The sequence below is a fragment of the Drosophila gunungcola genome, chromosome 3R (genome assembly GCF_025200985.1).
Source record: "Drosophila gunungcola strain Sukarami chromosome 3R, Dgunungcola_SK_2, whole genome shotgun sequence".
NCBI classification, from domain to species: Eukaryota; Metazoa; Arthropoda; class Insecta; order Diptera; family Drosophilidae; genus Drosophila; species Drosophila gunungcola.
The window spans coordinates 28,120,773-28,143,594 of record NC_069139.1 but is presented as its reverse complement, the minus strand read 5'-3'; the positions used below and the strand labels follow the sequence as shown (position 1 = coordinate 28,143,594).

Here is a 22,822-nt window from a genome sequence, read left to right as displayed (position 1 = left end):
CCTACAAGATTTGTATATGGTGTACTTAACTCGCATTAATTAGGGAGTTGTGTCTTATTAAAATCGACTGAAATAAATTGACAATTGAAAAAAAGACAAACAAATTTAAAAAAAAAAACGCAAAAGGGAGCACAGGGCGATGCATGTGCGCGAAAGAGAGCGAATGAGGGCAAGCGCATGACGACGGATACACTAACACACACAAAGGCTTACAAAAGAAGGAAGAGGAGGAGGAGAACAAATAAGTCTCAGTATGTACAACAATATAACAAAATCAAAGCGATGAGCAAAACTTAATGCATACACAATTTGAACGATTTGCATGCTCTGGTCCACCGAGAAATCCCATTTAATTTTATTTCAGTCCAACGCAGCGTGATAATACTCAGAATTATATAAACGGCAGCAACTTTTCGGATTCTACACACCATGTACCAGTCGCATCGCGTATATAGAAAATACAGCCGTTTGCATTTCACTTTTCAGCTGTGCACGCACTCAAATCCAACTCACGAATGATACAGAAGCAGAAACAGCAGAAACACCAGCGCTCAGCGGAAAATGGCGACTGAGAGAGCGCGTGAGTGGGGTTGCGCTGCTCGAGTGGAAGAGCGCGACTGCGATACTGACGATACTGCACTCAAAGCGATTTGAGGGCAGCAAAAATATTAGTCATTAAAAAACATTTTGGTAAACACTGCCCCAATGCAGTTAATCACATAAATAATTCAAAATAATGTCACCCAATATTCACGAAACGAAAATCACTCAATCCGCCCGAAAAGAGGTCACTCAACCCCCGAGAATGAGGTCAACAAACCGCTCTCTTTCACAGGTTTTTGGTTGAGTCTAACACCTTGCATGTATGTCATTGTGCTAGCCTAATTGATTTTAAACACAAAATATATAAATAAGTTGAAATTCCTGATTTGCTTCCACTCAAAATGGCCGAGTGGCCATGTTAAATTGAGGGGGAACAAGTGAGTGTGACTCTGCCTTTTCCTTTTGGGGGTTGCCCACTTCCACTCGTTCGCCACTTGCTCTCTCGCTCTTGTCCCTTGTACCTGTGTGATGGGCCGTGTTACCGTTTTTTCTCCCCCCGTCGATCAGCTGATCACGCGCGTGTGAGCACCGAGAAAATGCGTGAGAGTAACTATTTACGAAATTTCTAATAGGGTCGCTCGCAGTATCAAATGCACTCAGCTGACCTCCTCAAACCAAACGTTTGTGTGTGTGTGTGTGTATAAGCAACGATGAGGAAAAACCAAAATATCGAATGAATAAAAACGAAAAAGACCCGTTTTCCTTCCGACTTTACATGCTTTGTTCTTTTCGTTGGATTTGTCTTAATATTGAATTCATAAATTCAACATAAATTGTTGATATAAAAATCCATTAAAGTTTATTGAAAATGAAGACAAATATACACATAATTAAGTTTAACAGTAAAAGTGCAAAAAGGGGAGATTCTCAATGAACCAACATAAATTTATATTGTGTTTAAAAGACTAAATATAATAATTTGAATAGAAAAAATCAAACCAAAATTCCTATATTACGTTTTTAGCTTAACTTAAAAAAATAGAGTAAATTTCAACCGACTTATTATTTTATTGTACTGAATATTACTAAAGAGATAAATGGAACGGGCCTGGTGCCCTGTAGATCCATTAGTTCTTATACGAATGGACGTTCTGACAACATAACAAACAACTTTTTTTTTAATGTCTTTGAAGAAAACATAACCTCCTTAACTCTCGGTAGCGTATTATTCGCAGCAAGCTAAAGCAAAGGCAGTAAGTGCAAGTCAATTAAAATTGTGGGCATGTGCATGATGTTTTCAAAATAAATAAAAAAAACCAGTAACAGCAAACAATAAATATGCATGGATGCAGCTCGCTCTCTCGGTCACACATACACATACGCTTATGCAAGTGCAGTGGCAATGCAGCTGAGTGAGTAAACGAGAGGGACTTGGAGAGAGAACGCGAAATGAGGCCACGGTTGCTGACGAATTTGGGACAGGCAGCGGAAAACGACAAAAAAGAAGAGCAGCCCCAACTTTCGTTTGCCGATAACACCAGATATCGTTTACCATTATTCACGTCTGACAACTTATACCCTATTTTCACAGAGACACATCCATTAACCTATCGAAGTACCCAACTACCAAAGAATCACCTTCAATACCCACAATCCAGTGGTTATATGGAATTGCCATATTAACAAATTCTCATCCATTTGATTTTGACTTTAATTTTTTTAGCCTTTTACAGATAAATAAAAATACGTTGATTAAATTAAACCAAAGACATAAAGATTTTCATGTTTGATATGTCTCAGAAGAATATTTGAATTTTCTCTTTCTTACAAAAAAAAATTTTCAGCTGTAGCGTTTATGACCCTTCAATTATATGCACCTTCACGGGGGTGAAATAGAAAACTCATACAAACAAGTTCATTGAAAATTGTATGTGTATCAAATACATTCACCGGAAATTGCTAATAAAAAATATATCGGAGATTCCCTAGATAACGATATTTTTGTCATCATCAAGACTCTATGCTTAAAGTAGCCCACTGTGTAACGGTGATGAATTTACCAAAACAAATTATGCTTCAGGTATAACATTAGTATGTAACGTACCAACTAAGCATCGGGATAGATAAAAAATAGATTAGTACCAAAAAACATTTATTTACACTAATACATAAGGAAATAAGCCAATTTGAAATCCGATTTTAAACTAAATACAAACAGCGGGCAGAATAGAATGCAATACAACATCCTGTCGCACATCGATCTGCAGATGGATGGAATGGTCGCGATCGATCCCAATGGTCAGTTCATCGTTGGCGACTTGCAGAGCTCCAAAGAAGGCGGAGGCTTTCCTTGAATCCACCGAGCAAGACGCCTCCTGCTGGGAACCTGACAGAGATCGGAGCAGTAGTTTCTGGAAACGACTGGTCACGGTGGACATTTCAGAGGTAGCAATGACATTGAGCTCGCCATCAAAGTTGACTTGAAATTCCAGGCTAGGCGATACATTCTTAAGTTTATCGATGAGACTTCGAAGCAATCTTAATGTTGGCAAACTCAAAATCAATTGGGAGTTTGGAACTTTTGGCACGACATAAGCAGACCAATCGCTGGCCGGGATTATGGTCACTGGAACATCGTGTACCACTTCTCGGGCTTCTGTAGAAGTCGACAAGAGCACGGAGGCTATTACCGAAATGCAAGGAAACTGAATCCTCTGCAGCTTCAATTTGCAATTGTTAACGCCTCCACTTCGGAGCACAGACAAAGCTCTTCCGAGACTCGCCGAGGACATGCTCAAAACTATGTATTCCTGATCCGGTCGGGCTGCCTCCATGCGGTACTCCGGAAAGTACTCCTCAGCTGCAATGCTCGCCCAGACCAATGGTGATGCAGTGGAGCTCTGATCCTCGTTCACTATGAAGTGCATCTGCCGAGAGCCCAATATCATCACGCAATCCCTTGCCAGTTTGGCCAATGTGGCCACTATGGCCTGGAATTCTCGCATATACAGCGAATCCTGCATCAGGGCACGGAACTTCATTTTGCCAGCAAAGAACTGAGGATCAACACGAAATAAAAAGGGAAAAAACAAAACGGAAACAAAAATCAAACACGGCCACCAATAACTGAGAAACTACAATTCTCTAGAGTTCTAAGTTTTCTACAGACAAGTATGTACACAAATTTAAAAAAAGATGCTTCAGTTTAGAATAAACTTGAACTCTCAAACAATTTAAACTACAAAAACAGAACATATGCAATTTTGGTCAAATTCGTATTAAGATAAACCTACTTTTTAGATAAGCAAGTTAGATAGTATACAAGATACAAAAAATTTGAAGTAGAAGTTAAACCAGGATGTTTCTTATCTTGAAAAAGATTACTTATTTAAAGTGATAGTAAGCCAGCGGTTGGTACGACCCTTTCTTGCGAGCAGAGTAATGTTTTGCCGACACACACAAATAAGTGTGCAGATTTATCAATGTTACCACTGTATTTAACCCTTGAAGACTACAATAAATTTGGTTAAAAGGTTGTTTATCGTAGGAATTATTGGCAACCACGTAACTATTGAATGGAAGTTCATAGCAAATGAGCGACTTAGAAGGACATTAGGAAAGGTTTTGACCAAACATTAAGTAATTTTAAATTAGATTGAGGGCTTTTTGAAAAACCGTAAGCCAACCTGATTGAAGAAACTTTAGACCCTTCGAGGGGTTAATAAGTATCTGGGGATAGGGTCTCGTTCTCGACTTGCTCTTACACTTTTTTTCCTTTCGGACTCGAATTTGAGTTCAATGTACAAAGGCACACACACACACACAAAAGCAAACGAACTTACACACAGCACACTCGCTCGTCAATCGCACATGCACACAGCGAAATAAAGAGAAAGAGAGAGGGAGGAAGGTGAGAAGGAGAAGAGCCAAGCAAACAAAGCGCAGAGCGAGTTCCGAGTTGTGTTTTGGCTCTTCTTTTTATTTATTTATTTTTATTTTTGTTGGTGGGGCGAAACGGTGAGCAAAGAGCAGGCTATACGAAATGAAGCACGCCGTCAGATACAAAAAACGGTGTGGTTCTCCTTGCACACAAAGTCATCAAAAGGCAGACAGGATTTTTATGCCCTCCAAGTGTAGGGGAAATTCCAGGTGCGGGGGCCACGGCGGCGGAAATCAAATTATATGCCCGTCTAGGGGGTCAAATATTTCCCTTTACTAGTTCAATCAACCTTCAAGGTTAGCTGGGCGTTATCAGAGGCTCAATTACAATTGATAATGAAAACGTTTATGCACTTACATGTGTGAATTGCAAGCAAGTGTTAAAACATAAGAAATGCTGTACCGCAAGAATTCAAAAATCCCATAAATAATAGCAATAACCTAAGGTGAGTGAATGCATGATCGTGATCTACGAGATACTTTTGGTTTTCCTTCTTCATATCACATTCCAATGTTTTTACAATTTCAGTGTGAAATAAAAACAGTTTGTTTTTAATATTAATAAATAATAACAAGCACTCGTATTTTTTATCGCCAATTGGAAATGGCGAACATTTTTCGCTTTTGTTAATTAACTGTTCTGAGTGGGCGCTGTATGAACACGATTCCTTGATTACAAGCTAGACCCCGGAATAAACTCATAGAAAGAAGCAAAAGGGCAGCATTGTGACTGGCTTGGTGGTGCTGCCCATTTGGCAACAGCTGTTTTTCTTGTTTAAAATTGACCTATGACGTCACATTAACACGGACTATTTCACAAATAAGCGAAACCACAAAAGCTTTTTTAACATCTAGAAGTTTGCTTTCATGACACGATATTTTTTAGCGTTACTTGCAGAAACCTTCACATCATTGCAACGTGAACAAATTTATATTGAAAATAAAAACAATTTCAGGGGGTGGGGGAAGAAAAGCACAATAAAACGCTGACAAGAGGCCAACAAATTAAACAGAAAATAAAAATGCTGAGAATAAGAAACGTGATTGATGTGCTATCTCTGTCACACAGACACACACACACACACTTCCAAATAGATGGAGCACCACCCGCTGAAGTTTGCAGCATAAATAAAAGAGAAAGTAAAACTTAACAAGATGCGCTCATTCCCCGCCCCTTCCCCTCGTCAAAAGAAATGGAAATACCAATTCGAAGTAGAATAAAACACACACGCAGGCAGGCACATAATTAAATACCCTACACAAAAAGCGGTGGCTCATTGGCATGTGTTAAATATACTCTTACTTATTTTTTTTACGTAACCTGAAACCCCTCTTCAATTTGATCATCCACCTATGTACTCTATATATATAAGCTTTTCCTTGTACATTTTCCAGGAAAATGGATGCGACTCCTCGGCAGCCATTGTAAAAATCAATATTACCAGATTGTCCACACAAAAAGCGCACTCAAACACAACTGCCCTTCAATTAGGATCTTCTTGGAGGAACAAACACTTTTTAACCATGCTTTGCCGAGCCTTTAATAAGCACAAATCTTTTAGACAACGGTCAGAAAAAGTAATGTAGGAAAAGGCAAATGGTCGACATTTTGTTTTCCGTCTCGCTGCTGCCTATTTGAAACGTATGCGTGTGTGAGTGCGTGTATGTGTATCTGGTCTGAACTGGGAGCCCCAAAAAAAAAATCTGTTGGTAAATCGCTTGTCGCTACGCTCTGTGCTCGCTTTATGTAAATGCCCTTCAATCCCGATGGCGTTCATCGCAATCGCACTTACCTTTAAACTAATTGCAGTAGTTTTCTCTCAATTTGCAGTTTTTATACACTCAGCAGTTTTCACACGCGACGGAACAACAATGCGCACCAGTGTGACCGCGGCTTGCAACGTTAGATGCTAACGCGTTAGCCTATTCACATTACAGTATTTTTTTTTAGCAATGCGAAAACGGTGAAATACGAATTCACACTATTACCGTCTACCGTCATGATCTTCTTCTTCCGAGTGCTCAAAACAAAGTGAAAATCAATCTAATGGCCTAGTCCCACAGAGCACCATACACCATTTCTTTCAGAGATGGTCCGTAAGGTTTTGGCGAGCCAAAAATTTTCCGGTTATTCCTTGACGTGTGAATTTACGTTCCTAACCGCACGTTTCCAGCCGATATTTAGCCGATGCTTTTTCGGTGCAACTCTTAAGTTTCGGCGCGAAAGAAATTGAGTTGGTATAACGGCCATCTTTGTTTCGGCCAGAGGCGTAGTCGAAAGAGAAGGGGCGATTGGGAGATTAACGCTCCCCCGGGCAGCAATTTGAATACAGAGTAGATATAGGCCATTATTTTAAAGTTCAGAAATCCATTTAATAATCAAAAGCGTTAAAATAACAAAAAGAGTAGGATAAACTACTTCTAAAAGAGTTTGAAAAAGTGAAAGGCCCTCAAAAAATTCTGAATATGCCACTGTGACTTTTGACGGACGGTGGATGGTGGATGGTGGAAGGTGTATGCTGGCTCTGTGGGATCCCAATCGCTTGGATGGGATCTGTAGAACTGGGTTTTGAAAGATATGAAAGAATGAAGAATTAATCGAATGTGGCTATTTTAATATGATTACAAATGCGTTGAATCCGTTGAACGGATGGTCCATCAGGTTTCGCAGTTTCGAAAATTTCCCTGTTATACCCTTTTTCCACACAGTCTATCCGTGGAACACAGCTGGGATTTTTGGCAAATCTGAAACTTCGAATGTAAAAGTTACCCCCTATGTGCGCCTATGTCAAGTACTGCGCAAGGAGAAAATATTTTATAGCCTGATTGGCGCATTAAAAGGCGTTTAGCCTAATGCGCATTTCCTTACACAGAGAATCCCATAAGGCTAAATGCCGCATTTTAAATAAATTCGATTAAAAACGATTCGCCCCGAACGTTTAAAAAAAAAATACCGGGAAATACCAATACTTAACGATATTTTGTTCGTGCCACTACTACAACAGCTGTTTTCTATATTCAAGGTTGGCGCAATTTTTGATGTCTTTTGAATATAAAATCTATTTTGTATAAAAATTACTGAAAAATAGTGCGCACGCTGCAAATTATGCTCGCAGTACCACAATGGATTACTGCTGGATCTCTGGCATAAAATAACTCCCACATATACAAGGATCATTGCCCTTTTTAGAAACTGTGGTGGTCTCCATTGCAAACCCGTCAAACACCGCATTCAGCTTCTCTTCCTTTTCGTCCAAGTTGGCAAATGCCTATTATTCTTGTTTATTTGTATGCTTGTTCTTGCTTAAAAAAGGAACTTGTCCACAACAGTGGATCATAGTCTTGGGCGACTATCGCTTTTTGACCGTTTTTGTAACGGTAATGTTATGTCGTTGTTTTCCTAACAGAAATTTTAAATCGTCGTTTTCGTAACATTTCTGTTAGGGAATTAATGAGAGAGGAGAGAGCGTGAGTCGTTTTAATCGAATAAATCTTTTGTAGAGGTGGTAAACCGCTAAATATCGATGTAAACGATGTATTAAAAATATCGATGTAACCGAGGTTTTGAAAACATCGATATGCTATCGATGTTGGCACCGGTGTATATCCACCTCTAACGTTTCGTCAAAACACAAATGATAATACAATTTTAAAGACAAAAATTCTAATTAGAATTTTAAAATAAATGGTTATTAAAATAAAAATCGCATTGTCACACTTACACAATTCACCTATAGGAGTAACCAAATAGAAGCAAGCATCCAATCAGCGGCACCCAACTGCTTATCACCAAAAGCGACAAGCCCAAAAACAACAACAACAACAACAACAAAAATAACGATAGCGCAACAAGGTGAGTAAACAATAAACTAAATAAAAGTCAAACTGAGATACTCACTCGAGCTCGTCAATTGCAGCTGTTGCTCTGCGGAATCGGAATCGGAACTTCTGTGCGCGGAGAAAGTCTCGAGCACTTTGAGGTCTGACGTGTCGCTTGATTGCGGGTTATAGAAGAAAGGAACAGAAACGGAGCAGAGATGTGTGGCAATCCGGCTGTGGGCAACGGGACAAGGGCGTTGATTCTGGTTGGGGGCTATGGCACCAGGCTGCGACCTCTGACCCTCAGCACGCCCAAGCCCCTGGTGGAGTTTGCCAACAAGCCGATCCTGCTCCACCAACTGGAGGCACTCGTGGATGCGGGATGTCGCCAGGTGAGTGTGCATTTTCTCATTAAGCAGTGTGTAAAATCATCATTACAATTTTTAAATAATTTTAAACTTCTAAGGAAGTAAGGAAGAATAATTATCCTTTTTGGCCACAAAACTTTTAGATTCGATTCTTAATTAAAAACATAGAAATAATTGTATTTCTTCCATTTACAGGTCATTTTAGCCGTCAGCTATCGCGCTGAGCAAATGGAAAAAGAGCTGAAAGTGGAGGCTGATAAACTGGGCGTGGAACTGATCTTCTCCCATGAAACAGAACCCCTGGGAACAGCAGGACCCTTGGCTCTGGCAAAAAACATTCTAACAGCCAGTTCGGAACCGTTCTTCGTGCTCAACTCGGACGTGATTTGCGACTTTCCGTTCAAGCAACTAGTGCAATTTCACCGCAATCACGGGAAGGAAGGCACCATTGTGGTCACGAAGGTCGAAGAACCCTCAAAATACGGCGTTGTGCTGTACGACGAGAACGGCTGCATCAAGAACTTCATTGAGAAGCCGCAGGAGTTCGTAAGCAACAAGATCAATGCCGGAATCTACATCTTCAATCCCTCCGTCCTCGACCGCATCGAAGTAAAACCCACATCAATTGAGAAGGAGGTGTTTCCGGCAATGGCCCAGCAACAGGAGTTGTATGCCATGGATCTAACTGGATTCTGGATGGACATCGGACAGCCCAAAGACTTTCTAACCGGTACGCCTGACTGAATCACTCTTTCGCTCATTCTTGATTGACTAATTGGTCTTATCGCTACGAAGGCAAAGCAAATGTCGTCTTTAATTGTGTTTTTTTTTTTTGCCCGCCCGGCTTTTTGCGTTATCTATTTTTGAGGTTCCTGGAACTGTTGCTAATTTTTGATAGAGCGATTTCTGTTTTACTGAAGTGAAGCCCATTAGGCTGATAGTGGGTGAAGCCCAAATGGGAGAGGGAATTGTTTTTTCCGGCTTATGCGGAAAGAAATTCGCTACCTATTTTCACAAAAATTAGGTTACATTTTTGAAATCATTTGAGGGGATAAATTGTCTAGTTACATATGTAGAAGCTTATATTTCCCATAGATATGTTTATTTTTAATTATAAATTTTATTTTGATTATTTCCCCAAATTCTTAGTAACCCAATATTTTTAATTACTTAGAAAATATCAAATAGTAACCAAGCCAATTAGATATAGATATATAACAAAGCAAAACATGTTAATATACATTTATTATTATTGGTTAAGGTACCACAGTCGCAATATCTTATTGTCTGTATGGAAAAGGTCTAACAAAAAGTCAGCTTATTAAGATTTTTCTCCGTTGAACACTGCAACGGTGGGAATGGGTAAAGCCAAATAGTTTCAAATTGCCTTTTAGACTTTGGCCAGATTCTTTTCTTCTATCGCAGTTTCTGAACTTTTCTTTTTCTTAAATTTGTATGTTCTGTTCACAGGCATGTGCCTTTATCTGAGCTCGCTGCGCCAGAAGCAATCACCCAAGCTGTACACAGGACCTGGAGTCGTGGGGAACGTTCTGGTGGATCCCACGGCCAAGATTGGCGAGGGCTGTCGCATAGGACCCAATGTAACCATCGGACCAGACGTGGTCATCGAGGATGGGGTGTGCATCAAGCGCTCGACCATCCTAAAGGGCGCCATTGTTCGCTCACACTCTTGGCTGGACTCCTGCATCGTCGGCTGGCGCTCCACCGTGGGTCGCTGGGTTCGCATCGAAGGCATCACGGTGCTGGGCGAGGATGTGATTGTCAAAGATGAGCTGTACGTGAATGGTGGCCAAGTCCTGCCCCATAAGAGCATTGCAGCCAGCGTTCCAGAGCCCCAGATCATCATGTGAGCCTGAGGCCCAGACCAATTTGTGTAAATACAACCTAGTTTTGTTCACTTCCGCCGCTTCGGTATTCTATAAAGGTGCCTTCTCACCTACGATTTGCAATATTCACACGAAGGGAAAAACGAGAAACATTTCCAACAGTTAGCTTTGCTACCTACTTATAAACTAGAGCTCAATTCCCTTCTTCGACGAAGGTGCGAAAATAATACGTATAGTCTGAGCATTGACGCATCAGCTGGAACTTTTTGTACTATGATAAGGAGAGCATAACTTTAATTCTTAAAATTCGATACTTTAGTAAAATATACGTACGCTTGTACAAAAAAATACCAAAAATGGAAAATCCAAATCGTTTTTTAATTGGAGCGTCGGAACGTTCTGGTCCATAATACAAAAGCAGTTGCTTTACTTCTTCATCAAATTGTATGTTTTCTTTCAATTATTTAAATACTTAATCACTATTTAATTATAATTAAAGCCACGGATAGGTGTTAATATAATATTAATCATTGATTTTTTCAATCATTGTTTAAATGGCATGTGCATGAACAGGTAGAATTTAATTATAAAATATCCTTTGTATATTTTTGCACTGCTACATTAAACCATGCTTCGTTAAACCATTTCAAAAAAAGTGCGCGCTCTGAGCATTCATTATCGATATTGGCCAATTGCGAATAATCCGCCAGTTTTGGGCACTGAAAGTGTTCCACAAAAAAAAATGCCTTGCTATTTTCAGCACTAAGCCTTTTTTAAATTAAAAGTTATCGAAAAATGAAACATCAAAGAAGGACTTTTTAGTTATCATCACCTCTCAGCTTGTGCAACAAAGAATGTAAAATTGCGCCAATTCAAAATTTTGAATTAATTTTCAAGAGATTGTGCTTTCGATCACTGTGGAAATCTTTATTATTAACTAATTTGTTTAAAAGATTTGGGTTAAAAACTTATTGTTCAGGTTACGGCTGTCTACACAGGAAACAATCGCATGAACTTGAGGTTGCCTGGCAACCTATAAATTTGTACAAGTGCAATTCGGATCCACAACAGAGGTAAGTTTTGAGGAAAAATGTTCAAGTCCCTGGCTCCGATTGAGGGAAACCAGCAGCCACAGCTGCAGATGCTCTGGGAGGACAAGGATGTCAAGTTCGATGTGCCACAATTGTATGTAAATGGGTATCCAATAGGGGATACCAGACTCCACAGGATATATATAAAATTTATTATATTTATTTTCTATTTCAGGCACAAAAACCTACGCAGCGGAGAACGAGTACTGGATTACATTTACCACATCGAAGACAGTAAGGGAAATCCGGGGGACACGGGTCGTCTGATGGTCACCAATCTGCGGATCATTTGGCACTCGCTGGTCCACAAGAAGTACAATCTGTGTAAGTGCCCACTGGGGTACTGGTTACCACTCCATGCCCAACTGACTGTCCCCATTGACTTTCAGCCATCGGATATGCCCGGATATGCAACACCAACACTCGAATTGTGCACATGCACGCCAAGGCGAGGATTGCCAGCCAGGCCCTCTACATCCTGGCCATTAGCAACGAGACCCGCTTCGAGTTCCTTTTCACCGACGTGTCCGGGGAGACTTCACGCCGGGATCAGCCCATATTCGCCAGCGTCTTTGATGTCTATCAGTATGGGAGTCGGCAGCAGAATTGTTCTACTAAAATCTACTAAATGTCTTATTATTATTTCAGTTTGTATCAACGCACTTATCTCTACCGCGACCTGAAGCTGCGCGGAGCCATCGTTCAGTCGGGTCAACTGGTCATCCTGCCAGATGAGCAGGTCTACAGCCAGGTGCAGGGAGTCTGGAACTTGTCCAGCGACCAGGGCAACCTCGGCAGCTTTGTGGTGTCCAACATTCGACTGGTGTGGTTTGCCGATGCCAACGAGACTTTCAACATCAGCTTGCCGTATCTACAAATCGAAAGTGTAAGCAATTCAAAAAGTGTGTACTTAAGAAGGGTTGTCTTAAATAACATTACTTAAGGGTTACTTTATTGCAATTTATTTGTTTAAAAACTTATTTTATTTGTCAATCACTTAGGGAAAATTTAATTTGGAAAGCTTTAGAACGGACAGTCAGACAGACTTACTGATGATACTAATACAAAATATATAAGTACATAGGTTTAGGGTACACATCTATGTTTTGATTATTTAAGTGTATTTAAATGTTTAGTTTAATTTAATTGATTAACTTAAGCATCTTTAAAAAAATATCATCCGAAAATATTGACTCATGGGGGCGTGGCAGGCAGTCTTCGAATTAAAGGTGGTTTGCGGTGAGCAATGCATTTAATTTTTAATATTCTTTAATTTTTGCAGCACTTGGAAGAAAAAAAATTTGTCCGTTGCTTAAAAATTTCAATGTTTATTTTTATTTTTTAAAACCAAAAAAAAACGTCTTTATTATTTGTGGACTTACGTATAGAAAATGTGTAAGCCGTTGTAACTTATTGTACTCAAATGACAAAGTACTTTGGTTTGTTTCCATCCAGGAATCTAAATGATTACAAATCTTCTGGTTACAGCTTCGCGTCCGTGAGTCAAAATACGGGCCTGCCTTGGTCATCCAAACAGCAGAGACGGGAGGAGGATATGTGCTCGGCTTTCGCGTCGATCCCGCCGAGCGTCTGAACGAGCTGTTCAAGGAGCTCTGCTCGCTGCACACGATCTACGGCGAGCAGCCGAACTTCGGTATCCAATACAACGCCCAGGATGCTCGGCAGCGACTGGCGGAGGCCGCCGAGGAAGCCGCCCAGGCCTCCCAGTTCAAGGTCGACAACTTTGAGGAGCTGGACGAGCGGCAGGAGCGGGAGATCAACACCAAACTGAACAGCTACCTTGCCGAAGGCTGTTTGGGGAAGTTGGCAAGTGGATCTGGTTCTGGCCAGGAAGAGAAGGTTCCGGTTTACTGCAAGGAGCTGGGTTTCGCCATGGAGCAAATAAAGGATGGGTACAAGTTACAGGACCTGTGGAACGTCATGCCCACCAAAATGGAAACGATGGAATGAGTTACAGAAAGCAAGTGAATGTGTTAAGGATCAACAAATAAAAAATGTGTAGAGGTGTTTTTAATAATTCATTTGACTAAACAAACACTTGCATTACGATTGTGGGAATTTTGTGTTGCAAAAGAAACATACTTAAAACCTCAATCTGTTACATATAAAAAATGTTTTTAATTAAAAAGTTGGAAGTTAGACCTTTTGGTACATCCTACAATAAATTACCAAATGTTAAGTTTATTTGTAGTTATTTTTTATTGACGCATACAACTCGCTGTGTGTTTAAGTAATTTTGCTTTCGTTTGGAATCGCTTGAAATTGTCTTTAGCTTAGGGCTAATTTTAAACGTTTTTGTGTTCCGCAAATTTGAAATTTCGTTATTTTTTCAAACTTCTACTTCTTAATGATATCGAAGGTTGGTTTAAACTGAGTTTTGAGTTTTTCGGTGTTGTGTGGGTCAAGCAAGTAATTTAAATGGGCTTCGCTTGTCTTTCGCTTGGTTTTATAAATTAGTTCATATCACAACACACAGTTGATTTGACCGGCATGTTTTTTATATAGATTTCTATATATTTTTTATATCATTGCTGTTCTTACAGATAGATCGTAAGTTTAGATAAAGGTAGTATTACATATATGTATATATTTATACTTGTATGAATGAATTGTTTACTTTGTTTCTAAGCTATAATTTCTAACAAACTTAATTAAAGTAGGAAAATTAATTGTAGTTGTGGCGCTATCTCTCTCATCCTGTTCTTTCCATACATACTTAATAACCTGCCTCAAAGGCGGGCACATAAACTAAACCGAACCAAAAACTTTGAACCATGTTTGTACATCCATCGCAATGAAACACATACAAATTAACATAAAATAGTTTCAGTTTAAATATCAGGAATGACTTAAAATTTACAGTTTTCTTTTTACAATTAATACTTTCTGCATAATGATTGGCTGTATGAGCGCTAAACATAATCTTTCATTTTGAATATATCATTTTGTATCATATTTTATTCGTAGCGGATGCTTTTTGTTATATCAGTCTTGAAGACCAAGCCAGAATTCTGTAAAACATTTACCCAAAAAAAGTAAAGGGGGCATTTGATACTCGAGGACTCAAGCTGTATCGGACAAACTCAGATTGCACAAATCGAAACGAAACGAAACGAGCTAAACAACGTGGACTTTACACTGTTACTGGCTTATCTAACATGTCAACTTACTTAAAAAGGAAAGACGCAACACGTACACATAAACAGTAACTAGAACCAAAAGACTTAGAACTTAGCGAGTCTCCTACGCAACTCTTTTCTATTGTTGATTTTTGTTTTTCTTGATTTTGCCATATCGGCTTACGTTCCAATGAGCGAGCATCCAAGTTCCCTGGAGCTTAGTTGCTGGCGGAGATCTGCTGACGGGCCCGCTGACGTGTCATAGGCGGTGAGGGACGCGCTGCCAAGGCTGCTGATCCACGACTGCGCTTGGCGGCTCCCCTTTCAGTGGCTGCCTTGCGCTTGGCGGCGCTTTTTCTGGCTGCTACGGCTAGATCAGCAGGAGAGGTGGATGTTGCTGTGAGTGGAGTGGCATCCACCACAGAAGCTCCACGACTGCGTTTGGCGACCTCACTCCTGGAGGATGCCTTGCGCTTGGCTGGAGCTTTAATCGCAGCGGGGGATTTTATCGGATCCGTTGGCGTGGGAGCCGTGATCGATGCTCCACGACAGCGCTTGGTTCCTACACCTCCCGATCCCGTTGTTTTGCGCTTGGCCGGAGGCTTGACTTCAGTTCCCCCGTCCGCTGAAGAGGTGGACTCCGTACCTGGCGCCTTGCGTCGTCTTTTGGCCGTCAGCATGGGAGCGCGACGTCGACGCTTTGGCTTCGGGTTGGTAATGGCCTGGGCAGAGCCTGAGGTGTGTGTGTTGAGGGAGCGGGATCTGCTCCTGCTGCTAGTGGTGGTGGTTGCGGTGATGGCGGTGTTGGTGGTTTCTATATAGGGCATCGGCACGAACGCCGAGCCTTCAACTGTTGGCAATGTCAAGTTGCTAAAGGGAAAAGGCATTCCTTAGAGGGGTTTTAATCGTTTGATAGGCCACTCACCTGAGCTTTGGTTTGCGGACAGACTCATCTTCGTCGTCGTCCTCGTCTTCCTCGCTATCCGGATTTGCAGCGGGAACAAATTTTGGTTTCTTCACTTCAAAGCCGCGGAACTTGTGGCTGTCAAAGATAGATTAAGTGAGTGATTTGATTTCGCAAGCAGTCGATTTATTTGTTTATTTCTGATAAACAATCTCATACATGAGGGCGGGTTCTGGTATTCAGTTTCAAATGTATACATAACTCTACCTCGGTTATCTCGAAAATGAAAACCTTAGAACATCTATAAGAACCCTAAATTAAACAAACTTGGCTTTCAAAGTTTTGTTACTTAAGCACTAATCGTTTTTGCTGATCGCTCCTTTAACTATTAAAAAAGTTTCTGCTGTTTGACTTAATAACTAAACGTTTATTTAAATTATATGATATGTGATATTGTAACGTTCCATTTAATTCAATAATATAATCAAGGCGCTTCTAACGTTGATACAACTATTTGACATTAGTCTTTAAAATGGATTTTTGTACATTTTCAAATAGAAAAACGCTTCTATCTAATTTTTACAAACTTACAATTAACTTTTCTTTTGTACGATCTCAAATGCTCCTACTTCTGCTACCATTACTTGAATCACTATTTAAATTATGGAAACATTTTTATAGAATTTCATTCAATTGCAATATTGCACCGCACTATTACCAATAAAGCTATTGAGAAGTTTATCTTGGGCTCCCAGAAAATCGAATTTTATAAAGTCAAATATATCAGAGAGCACTCACATTTTAATTGGCGTTATGGGCATGGGCCGGATGGGCTTGAAGAGGCACAGGTCCATGAGGAGGCTGTCGGTGCTGGGATTGCGCTTCCGGGCTGCTGCTGATCGATGCAGTGCAGTGGGAGCCACCGTGTAAGTGCGCAGGAAGGCGGCTGTGGGCACCTGGCTGGCCAGAGGGAGAGTCGGTGCCGATGGCACCTGGCTGGCCAGGACGTAGTGGTGGCCCCTCGAGCTGGAGGAGGAGCCCATTAGTCCGCCAGTGCCGCTCAGCTTGCGCTTGAGACTGTGCTCCGGCACCTTGGGCGCGGGAGCAGGGGCTGGGGCCACGGGCGTGGGAGCTGACATGACCAGGGCCTTCTGAACCGTGTCCTTGATGAACTCGGTGCCGCGATGCAGGCGCACGGACAGGGTCTTCATCAGCGCACTTGCTGCACTCGGACGGGAGACGGATGCAGTGGTGGGAGTGCCCACTCCGCTGGAGCTGGATCCGGCATTGCTGGCCAGCTTTCCGGCGTCGTAGGCCGGCAGACCGGCTGCAGCCAACAGCATCACGGAATCGGGATCGAGATCGGACTCGGGATCGGGCTCGGGCTCGGGATGTGGCCGGACTGCTCTCCTCAACCTCTCTGGGTGGCTGCACTGCCTCCAACGCCGCAAAGAGGTGCTAGCGCATCAGCAATCGCCCTCACATCTACGCATCCATCTCGACTTGGGTTCCAGCTGAAGTATCGGCCAAAAACTAGATTTCTTTTTGTTTTCCCTGTCGCCTCGCACACTCGTTCGTACTACTACTACACGCACTCGCCCACTAGTACAACCACGCACACATACGCCCGCACTCTCGCACACACACACACACACACTACAGCTCCATTGTGTGCCGGTGGAAAGGACGAGCGACTGTTTATTGTCCTTGCAGGATCTCCTTGGGCCACCTGGCCTCCTTGCTGCTCCCTCGCTGTCTCGATCCGCGGATCCTTTCCTTGCTTTTTTCAGGGGGTGGCGGCAATGGCCTTTCGCGAATTCTCTTGCCGTTTTACGATTTTACGCTTTTTTCATTCACAAGCAGCTGTGTTTCGATAGGAGGGCTCATCGATGTATCGATAAGTGGAGCAGTGTTTTACAGTGTTACCAGAGGAGCATAATCGAAGGCCAATTTTACGATGTTTTTTAAAATTCGATATCAGTTTATACATGTTGCTATAGTTATCTATTTTTTTTTTGATTTGCCCGCCAATTTTTAATTTAAATTTAAATTTGTCTTGCTAAAGAATTTGAAAAATTGAACGCCTCATAGCTTGGTTAGAGATTCCAAAAATAAACACGTCATTAAATTATATTACAAAATTTACAACTTTTAAACATTCCATAAAGGGAAGGACAAGAAGCTTTTTGATCCGAAATAAGCGTTGTACCGGAAAAATATCTGACTCCTGTATCTAGTACATGTAACTACTCGCAGAATTGGCTGTAGCCAGAAGAAAACTCCCATAAAATAACAAAGTTTTCTCATATATAATTAAAATTAATTTTACAACTAAGACAGTAATGGAAATATATATTTGTGTGCAGTTAGAGTCTTTGATTAAGAAATTTATAACTGCAATTGATTATGGTTGGAAATGGGAATATTGATATGGCTCTGTTTTTCTTCAAGGCCGAGTACCCCCAATGGCCCACAACAAAAATATAGATACCTATCGACATCTCACAACAAACGATAATAAAAATCCCATCGCTAGCACTTAAACGTAAACAAACGCAAATCAATTTTAGTAAACCACATAGCTACTGAGCACCAAACCAAACTTGGATACCCCGAGGAATGGCATAAAAAGATCTCTCCCACGTCCCTACAATGACGGTTCACTCACTCCATTTCAGACGTTTATTTACATACATATAATTTAAAAAAAGTTTCGTACAGATATCTTCTCTGCTTAAAATATTGATCGTTGTTTACAGATTTTTACAAGTCAAAGAAAAATAAAGCAAAATTTCAAAACCTATGGTTAGTTAGGACTTACAAATATTAAGTAAGCGCATTTAATGACACCTTATTGGTTTGGTTTTTTGGTCCACGATCGGCATTGATAATTTTTAAATATTAGAAAAAAAAAGCCAAACATAATCTTAATATGTTAAACTGTACACTAAAATTTAATAATAAGCCCAACACCAATTTTATTTAGCTCCATTCGGATTTTATAATATTAAAATGTAAGTCTGGTGGACCCAAAGTTCATTTGCAAAAAAATCGAATTTTAATTCTAATTCTAAGTTCATTTTGGGTTGTAGATCGTTCGACTTATCGACTAGCATTTTTCAGCAAAGACATTTCGAGTAAAATTCATAGGATTTTATTTACGTTCTATACAATTTTACTGATTTTAATTAACGCTTAACGTTTTATTTTCAAACTGTTAAATTATATATAAAACTGTTCATTTCAATTTAATAATCAACCCTCAGACAAATCCAGTTAAATATTACAAATAAAATGTAGCTCTATTTTGTTTTTAAACATTAAGCTGATTTACTAAGATATGTCTGGTGCCCAAAAAGTAAGTCAAGTAAGACAAACACTGGCCAGAAATTCTAAACAGCTACAAGTAATTTGATGTGTGTGGCCAATAGATCAATGTGAATATTTGGTTCGAAGACATACCATCTCAAATAAGGAACAACTTTTAAGTTTCATATGCATCCCTTTTTTTATAAAAAGGGCGTCTAGACGGTTTGACCCTAATGTTCCACTCCGATTCAGCTCTGACTTTGTTGATTTGTACATTTACCAGGAATAATAATACTTTCACTAAGCTTTAAAAAAAAGTATTATCGCATTTTTCGATTTTTAAAAATTAATAAATATTGTATTTTGTAAAAGTTTTTTTTTTTTTTTTTTTTAATTTTCACATTTTACACATAGCGGTGTTTTAAAATTTAACCAAATCTACTTCAACAGTTGAACAAATATAAATAATATAACATGAATTTTTAAATACTATTTTAGGAATGTTTTGGTAAAGCAGCTTTACACAGGAAGAATCCAAAAAAAAAAACCATTTACTCAAAAAAAAACCCAAATCGCTTTCGAAAAATAAATGTATAACATTAAAAATCCACTTGGTGTTTAAGAAATGTTATTCAGTACCGTGATATAAATGCTTAAGTATTATTTCTTTTAATGTTGGACAATAAATTTGTGCTAAACAAAATCATAAAATATTATAGCTAGCCCAGTGAAAGGCATCCGCACAGGAAACTGTGAACTAATTTAATTTGCACAAACTATAAAACTAAAGTCGCTTTGATAGCTGCCGCTACATCTTACTGCCAGTAAAAATCTAGTAAAATTGAAATTAAATAGCCGGACTGCCTCATAGCTACTGTGCGGCATTTGCGGTAGCAATCGAAGATAAGAGCATCGCTCCGTATCGGGTTTATTATAGCAAAATAATTGCCGCGGCGCATGCGGTGCTCAATTTGCGGACCAAGCTCGAATCGAACCACTAAACCAATCGAAAAGGAGTTTGCGCGCTTTTTTCTTGCAAAGAAAAGTAATAAAAATGTAAAAAAAAAATTAGAAAAAAAGAAAAAAAAATTTTAAAATCATATGCTTAAAAACGTTTTGCTTAACTTACCGAATTCCTTACTGATCAAAAATTAATGGCTTACACAAAATCGAAAATCAAACAAAATTTCAACTTGCACTTTTCAGTTGCAAAAAATTGTCATAAAAAATATACAAAATTATTTTATTGGCATGCCAAATTCTTTTTTGCTAAAAATAAATGGCTATTAACCCGAATCAAAAATCAAACAAAATTTTAACATGCATTTTTCGGATGTAAATGGTGAAAAAATAATAAAAAAATATCATAAAAAAAAGAAAAACCATATTTATTACAAAATTAGAAGCTTAAGATTTATTTTCTAAACATACCAAATTATTTACTGCTTAAAAATTAATGGGTATTAACACAAATCGGAAATCAAATTAAATTTTAACTTGCACTTTTCTGTTGCAAAGAGAGCGAGGGATTATTATGTTAATTTCGTCTTAGACTTTTCCTTAAAATTGTTTAAGGTTTTACACCTTTTTACTTGGGTTCGATCCTTGAAAAATATGAATTTGACCTCGCAAAAGCAAAGTCTGGGATCATATTTTTCCCAGTGTGATCGAGGGAGGGGAGGGCTCGACTGGTAGTGGGCAAGGCACGCTTTTGTGGACAGGCCACCCCCTACGGACTGGATGCGGTGCTCTCCACTGAGCCACTGCTGCTGTGACAGAAGTGTTTTTTGGCATGTCAAATGCCCGTCCTCCTCGTTACCCTTCTTTGGTTTAATAACATTATGAAAACGCGTGTTTTACAGCTCATTATGAGGGGACAAGAGGGTGGTGCATTTTTGAGCACTCCCTGATTTTCTTACACTACCGGATGTACTAAAACCGGTGCACTTTTTATGATCACGAAGTAAAAAAAACATAATGTGGTAAAGAATTCTTGTTCTCAACCTAACAAGTGTGGCTAAAAACGAAAATGCAATTGAAATTTGAGAGTAAAACTTAATGTGAAATTTGATTTAAGTACCCAATTCGCGCAGGGACACACTTGGCACCAGCCATCAATTGCAAAATCCTTTTAAAGTTTTAAAGGCACCCTTTACCCCTCAACAAATTTTAGTGTGCCTAATTTTTTTTAACTTTGAGTGGAATATTTTATTCGCCAAAATTGCAAACCAATTGATATTAGAAAAGTATTTTTGTAAAAATATAAAGGACAGATCTTGCACAGTGAAATTAATTAACAGATACTCCTTTAATATCTAACTAACAAACTAATACTGTTAAAGAGGTGAGGAAAATGTTGAAGGGAAAAGAAAAACTTCTGGTGAATTGCACTGGAAGTGTAAAGTAATTTTTGGAATAGTATCTAATTTTTGAACTCAGTGGATTTATATCTGATATCAGTTCGTCTCTCAAGTGGTATGTTCCGGGTTCTTACATTCAGAAAACACCCATGTGTAAGTTAAGTTTTTTAAGAGAGATATAATATGGACTTATCATATTTCATAAGAGAACTTAAAATATATTTAATAATAAATCCCCAATTCGACTTCTTAAATGAAAGCGCGAACTTTCAGACTACAAAATTTTTTTGAAGGAACTTAAACCAACATTTATATAATTATATAGAAACCGTATTTAAAAACCGTATTTTATTAATTTTAATAGAATTCATAAGCAGAATTACCTACAGAAATATATACAAAATTTAGCACAAATGAGTAGTGGGGTATTCATACACATACCACAGAAAGTAAGTAATATATCAGAAAATTTCGTTGGTTTTACTGATAATTTGAAATGGCTTGCAAATTGCTAAATCGTATGTGAATTCGCAAATTACCAGCTGGTTTAAGCAAACCGTGAAGATGGGTAAATGGGTCCAAGTGCACCAAACTCATAAGGGTGTTCGAAGCTGCGGTGCTGAAACCCGAGGCCTACCTTCCCGTTGTCGGTCTGTGCCTGACTGCCGGGCTTCCAGGCTGCCAGACTGCCAGACTGTCAGACTGGCAGACTGCCTGCCAGTTTCGAGTCAGGTCCTTGCCGCAGTGGCTCGGCTGGAGGTCACCTCGTCGTCAGCGTCGTCGACAGCGATCGCCCCCCATTGCGCCTGAACCACGCGCTTTTGGACTTCTGCGCAGCCGCAGCCAACGTTTTGGGCTGAGGGCAAACAAAGGCCAGGAGCAGAGCGGGATACGGGATGTGGCAGGCGTCGCACTCGGGGCTCAGGGCTATAATTTTCCAATATGCAGATGTGTTTGGTGCCACAAAATGGCGACCGCTCATTAGAGAAGGAGCAAGAGAGAGCGAGTGGAGTGGAGTGGCGTGGCGTGGCGTGCCACAGCCATTGACAATTATGCAATTTTGCAGCACGACTAAGCAAATTATTTTCACTAAATTAAATTTTAACTCGTGCTGGGCGCACTTCTCGAGAATCGTACCGCATTACCACCGGATCCGCCCAAAAACACCACAGAATCCGGTGACTCCAAGTGGGCCTGTGGATTGACATGCGGCAGAGTGATGAAAAGCTCCAGAGATGTGGTCGCGTCCTTGGGAGAAGCACAGCTGCCATCAAGAGGGTTTCATGTGGAGAGCGAGTGGAAGGAAACAACAGTCGGGAACACAAAGAAGTCGGCTTCCTTCGGAACTAATTGATTGATCAGAAGTCATTGCAGCGACAGAAGGCCCAAAAAGCTTTGTGCTCAACTCGCTCCATCCCACACTGCCGTTAGTTTAATTATTTGCTCATTGGATTCTGATAATTGGAGTTAGGAGGAGTGTAGGTACGACCTTTTTCATTCTT

The 22,822-nt window shown here is 40.0% G+C and overlaps 5 protein-coding genes across 7 annotated transcripts in view; 2 read left to right on the top strand and 3 right to left on the bottom strand.

Annotated features, from left to right (window-relative positions):
• LOC128260104 (E3 ubiquitin-protein ligase TRIP12) overlaps positions 1–4,622 on the bottom strand; it is a 29,031-nt gene extending 24,409 nt beyond the window's left edge. Inside the window, exon 1 of the mRNA XM_052992929.1 lies at positions 4,614–4,622. The gene's annotated coding sequence lies outside the window, so the exon portion shown is untranslated. The remainder of the gene's footprint in view (positions 1–4,613) is intronic.
• LOC128260213 (checkpoint protein HUS1) overlaps positions 2,690–22,822 on the bottom strand; it is a 111,741-nt gene continuing 91,608 nt past the window's right edge. The window contains exons 2-3 of one of the 3 annotated variants that reach the window (XM_052993036.1): positions 6,276–6,312; positions 2,690–3,599 (exon numbers count right to left, since the gene is read on the bottom strand). In XM_052993036.1, the coding sequence (XP_052848996.1) occupies positions 2,748–3,584 (837 nt within the window). In that variant the 5' untranslated portion in view covers positions 3,585–3,599; positions 6,276–6,312 and the 3' untranslated portion in view covers positions 2,690–2,747. Of the gene's footprint in view, positions 3,600–5,924; positions 6,062–6,275; positions 6,401–22,822 lie in introns of those variants that run through there. The other 2 variants (XM_052993044.1, XM_052993030.1) reach the window with 2 other exon arrangements.
• On the top strand, positions 8,086–10,876 carry LOC128260206 (mannose-1-phosphate guanyltransferase beta). The gene is made up of 4 exons (XM_052993020.1): positions 8,086–8,335; positions 8,400–8,693; positions 8,865–9,399; positions 10,140–10,876. The coding sequence occupies exons 2-4, from the start codon at positions 8,520–8,522 to the stop codon at positions 10,538–10,540; spliced, it is 1,110 nt and encodes a 369-aa protein (XP_052848980.1). The 5' UTR covers positions 8,086–8,335; positions 8,400–8,519; the 3' UTR covers positions 10,541–10,876.
• LOC128260197 (Bardet-Biedl syndrome 5 protein homolog) lies at positions 11,496–13,769 on the top strand. The gene is made up of 5 exons (XM_052993008.1): positions 11,496–11,701; positions 11,783–11,931; positions 11,997–12,192; positions 12,256–12,493; positions 13,096–13,769. The coding sequence occupies exons 1-5, from the start codon at positions 11,607–11,609 to the stop codon at positions 13,576–13,578; spliced, it is 1,161 nt and encodes a 386-aa protein (XP_052848968.1). The 5' UTR covers positions 11,496–11,606; the 3' UTR covers positions 13,579–13,769.
• Positions 13,795–17,557, bottom strand: LOC128260188 (AF4/FMR2 family member 1). The gene is made up of 3 exons (XM_052992994.1): positions 16,450–17,557; positions 15,673–15,789; positions 13,795–15,617 (listed from the first exon to the last, which is right to left on the bottom strand). Exons 1-3 carry the CDS (start codon positions 16,992–16,994, stop codon positions 14,966–14,968), a joined length of 1,314 nt encoding a protein of 437 aa, XP_052848954.1. The 5' UTR covers positions 16,995–17,557; the 3' UTR covers positions 13,795–14,965.

Bases quoted from the DNA above. Each gene is read 5' to 3' on its own strand.
- LOC128260206 (XM_052993020.1), top strand. From the start codon at position 8,520: ATGTGTGGCAATCCGGCTGTGGGCAACGGGACAAGGGCGTTGATTCTG. The intron at 8,694-8,864 runs GTGAGTGTGCAT...TTCCATTTACAG, and splicing joins TGGATGCGGGATGTCGCCAG to GTCATTTTAGCCGTCAGCTA. The intron at 9,400-10,139 runs GTACGCCTGACT...TTCTGTTCACAG, and splicing joins GCCCAAAGACTTTCTAACCG to GCATGTGCCTTTATCTGAGC.
- LOC128260197 (XM_052993008.1), top strand. From the start codon at position 11,607: ATGTTCAAGTCCCTGGCTCCGATTGAGGGAAACCAGCAGCCACAGCTG. The intron at 11,702-11,782 runs GTATGTAAATGG...TTTCTATTTCAG, and splicing joins AAGTTCGATGTGCCACAATT to GCACAAAAACCTACGCAGCG. The intron at 12,193-12,255 runs GTATGGGAGTCG...TTATTATTTCAG, and splicing joins AGCGTCTTTGATGTCTATCA to TTTGTATCAACGCACTTATC.
- LOC128260188 (XM_052992994.1), bottom strand. From the start codon at position 16,994: ATGCTGTTGGCTGCAGCCGGTCTGCCGGCCTACGACGCCGGAAAGCTG. The intron at 15,790-16,449 runs GTGAGTGCTCTC...TATCTTTGACAG, and splicing joins CCCATAACGCCAATTAAAAT to CCACAAGTTCCGCGGCTTTG. The intron at 15,618-15,672 runs GTGAGTGGCCTA...TTTTCCCTTTAG, and splicing joins GTCCGCAAACCAAAGCTCAG to CAACTTGACATTGCCAACAG.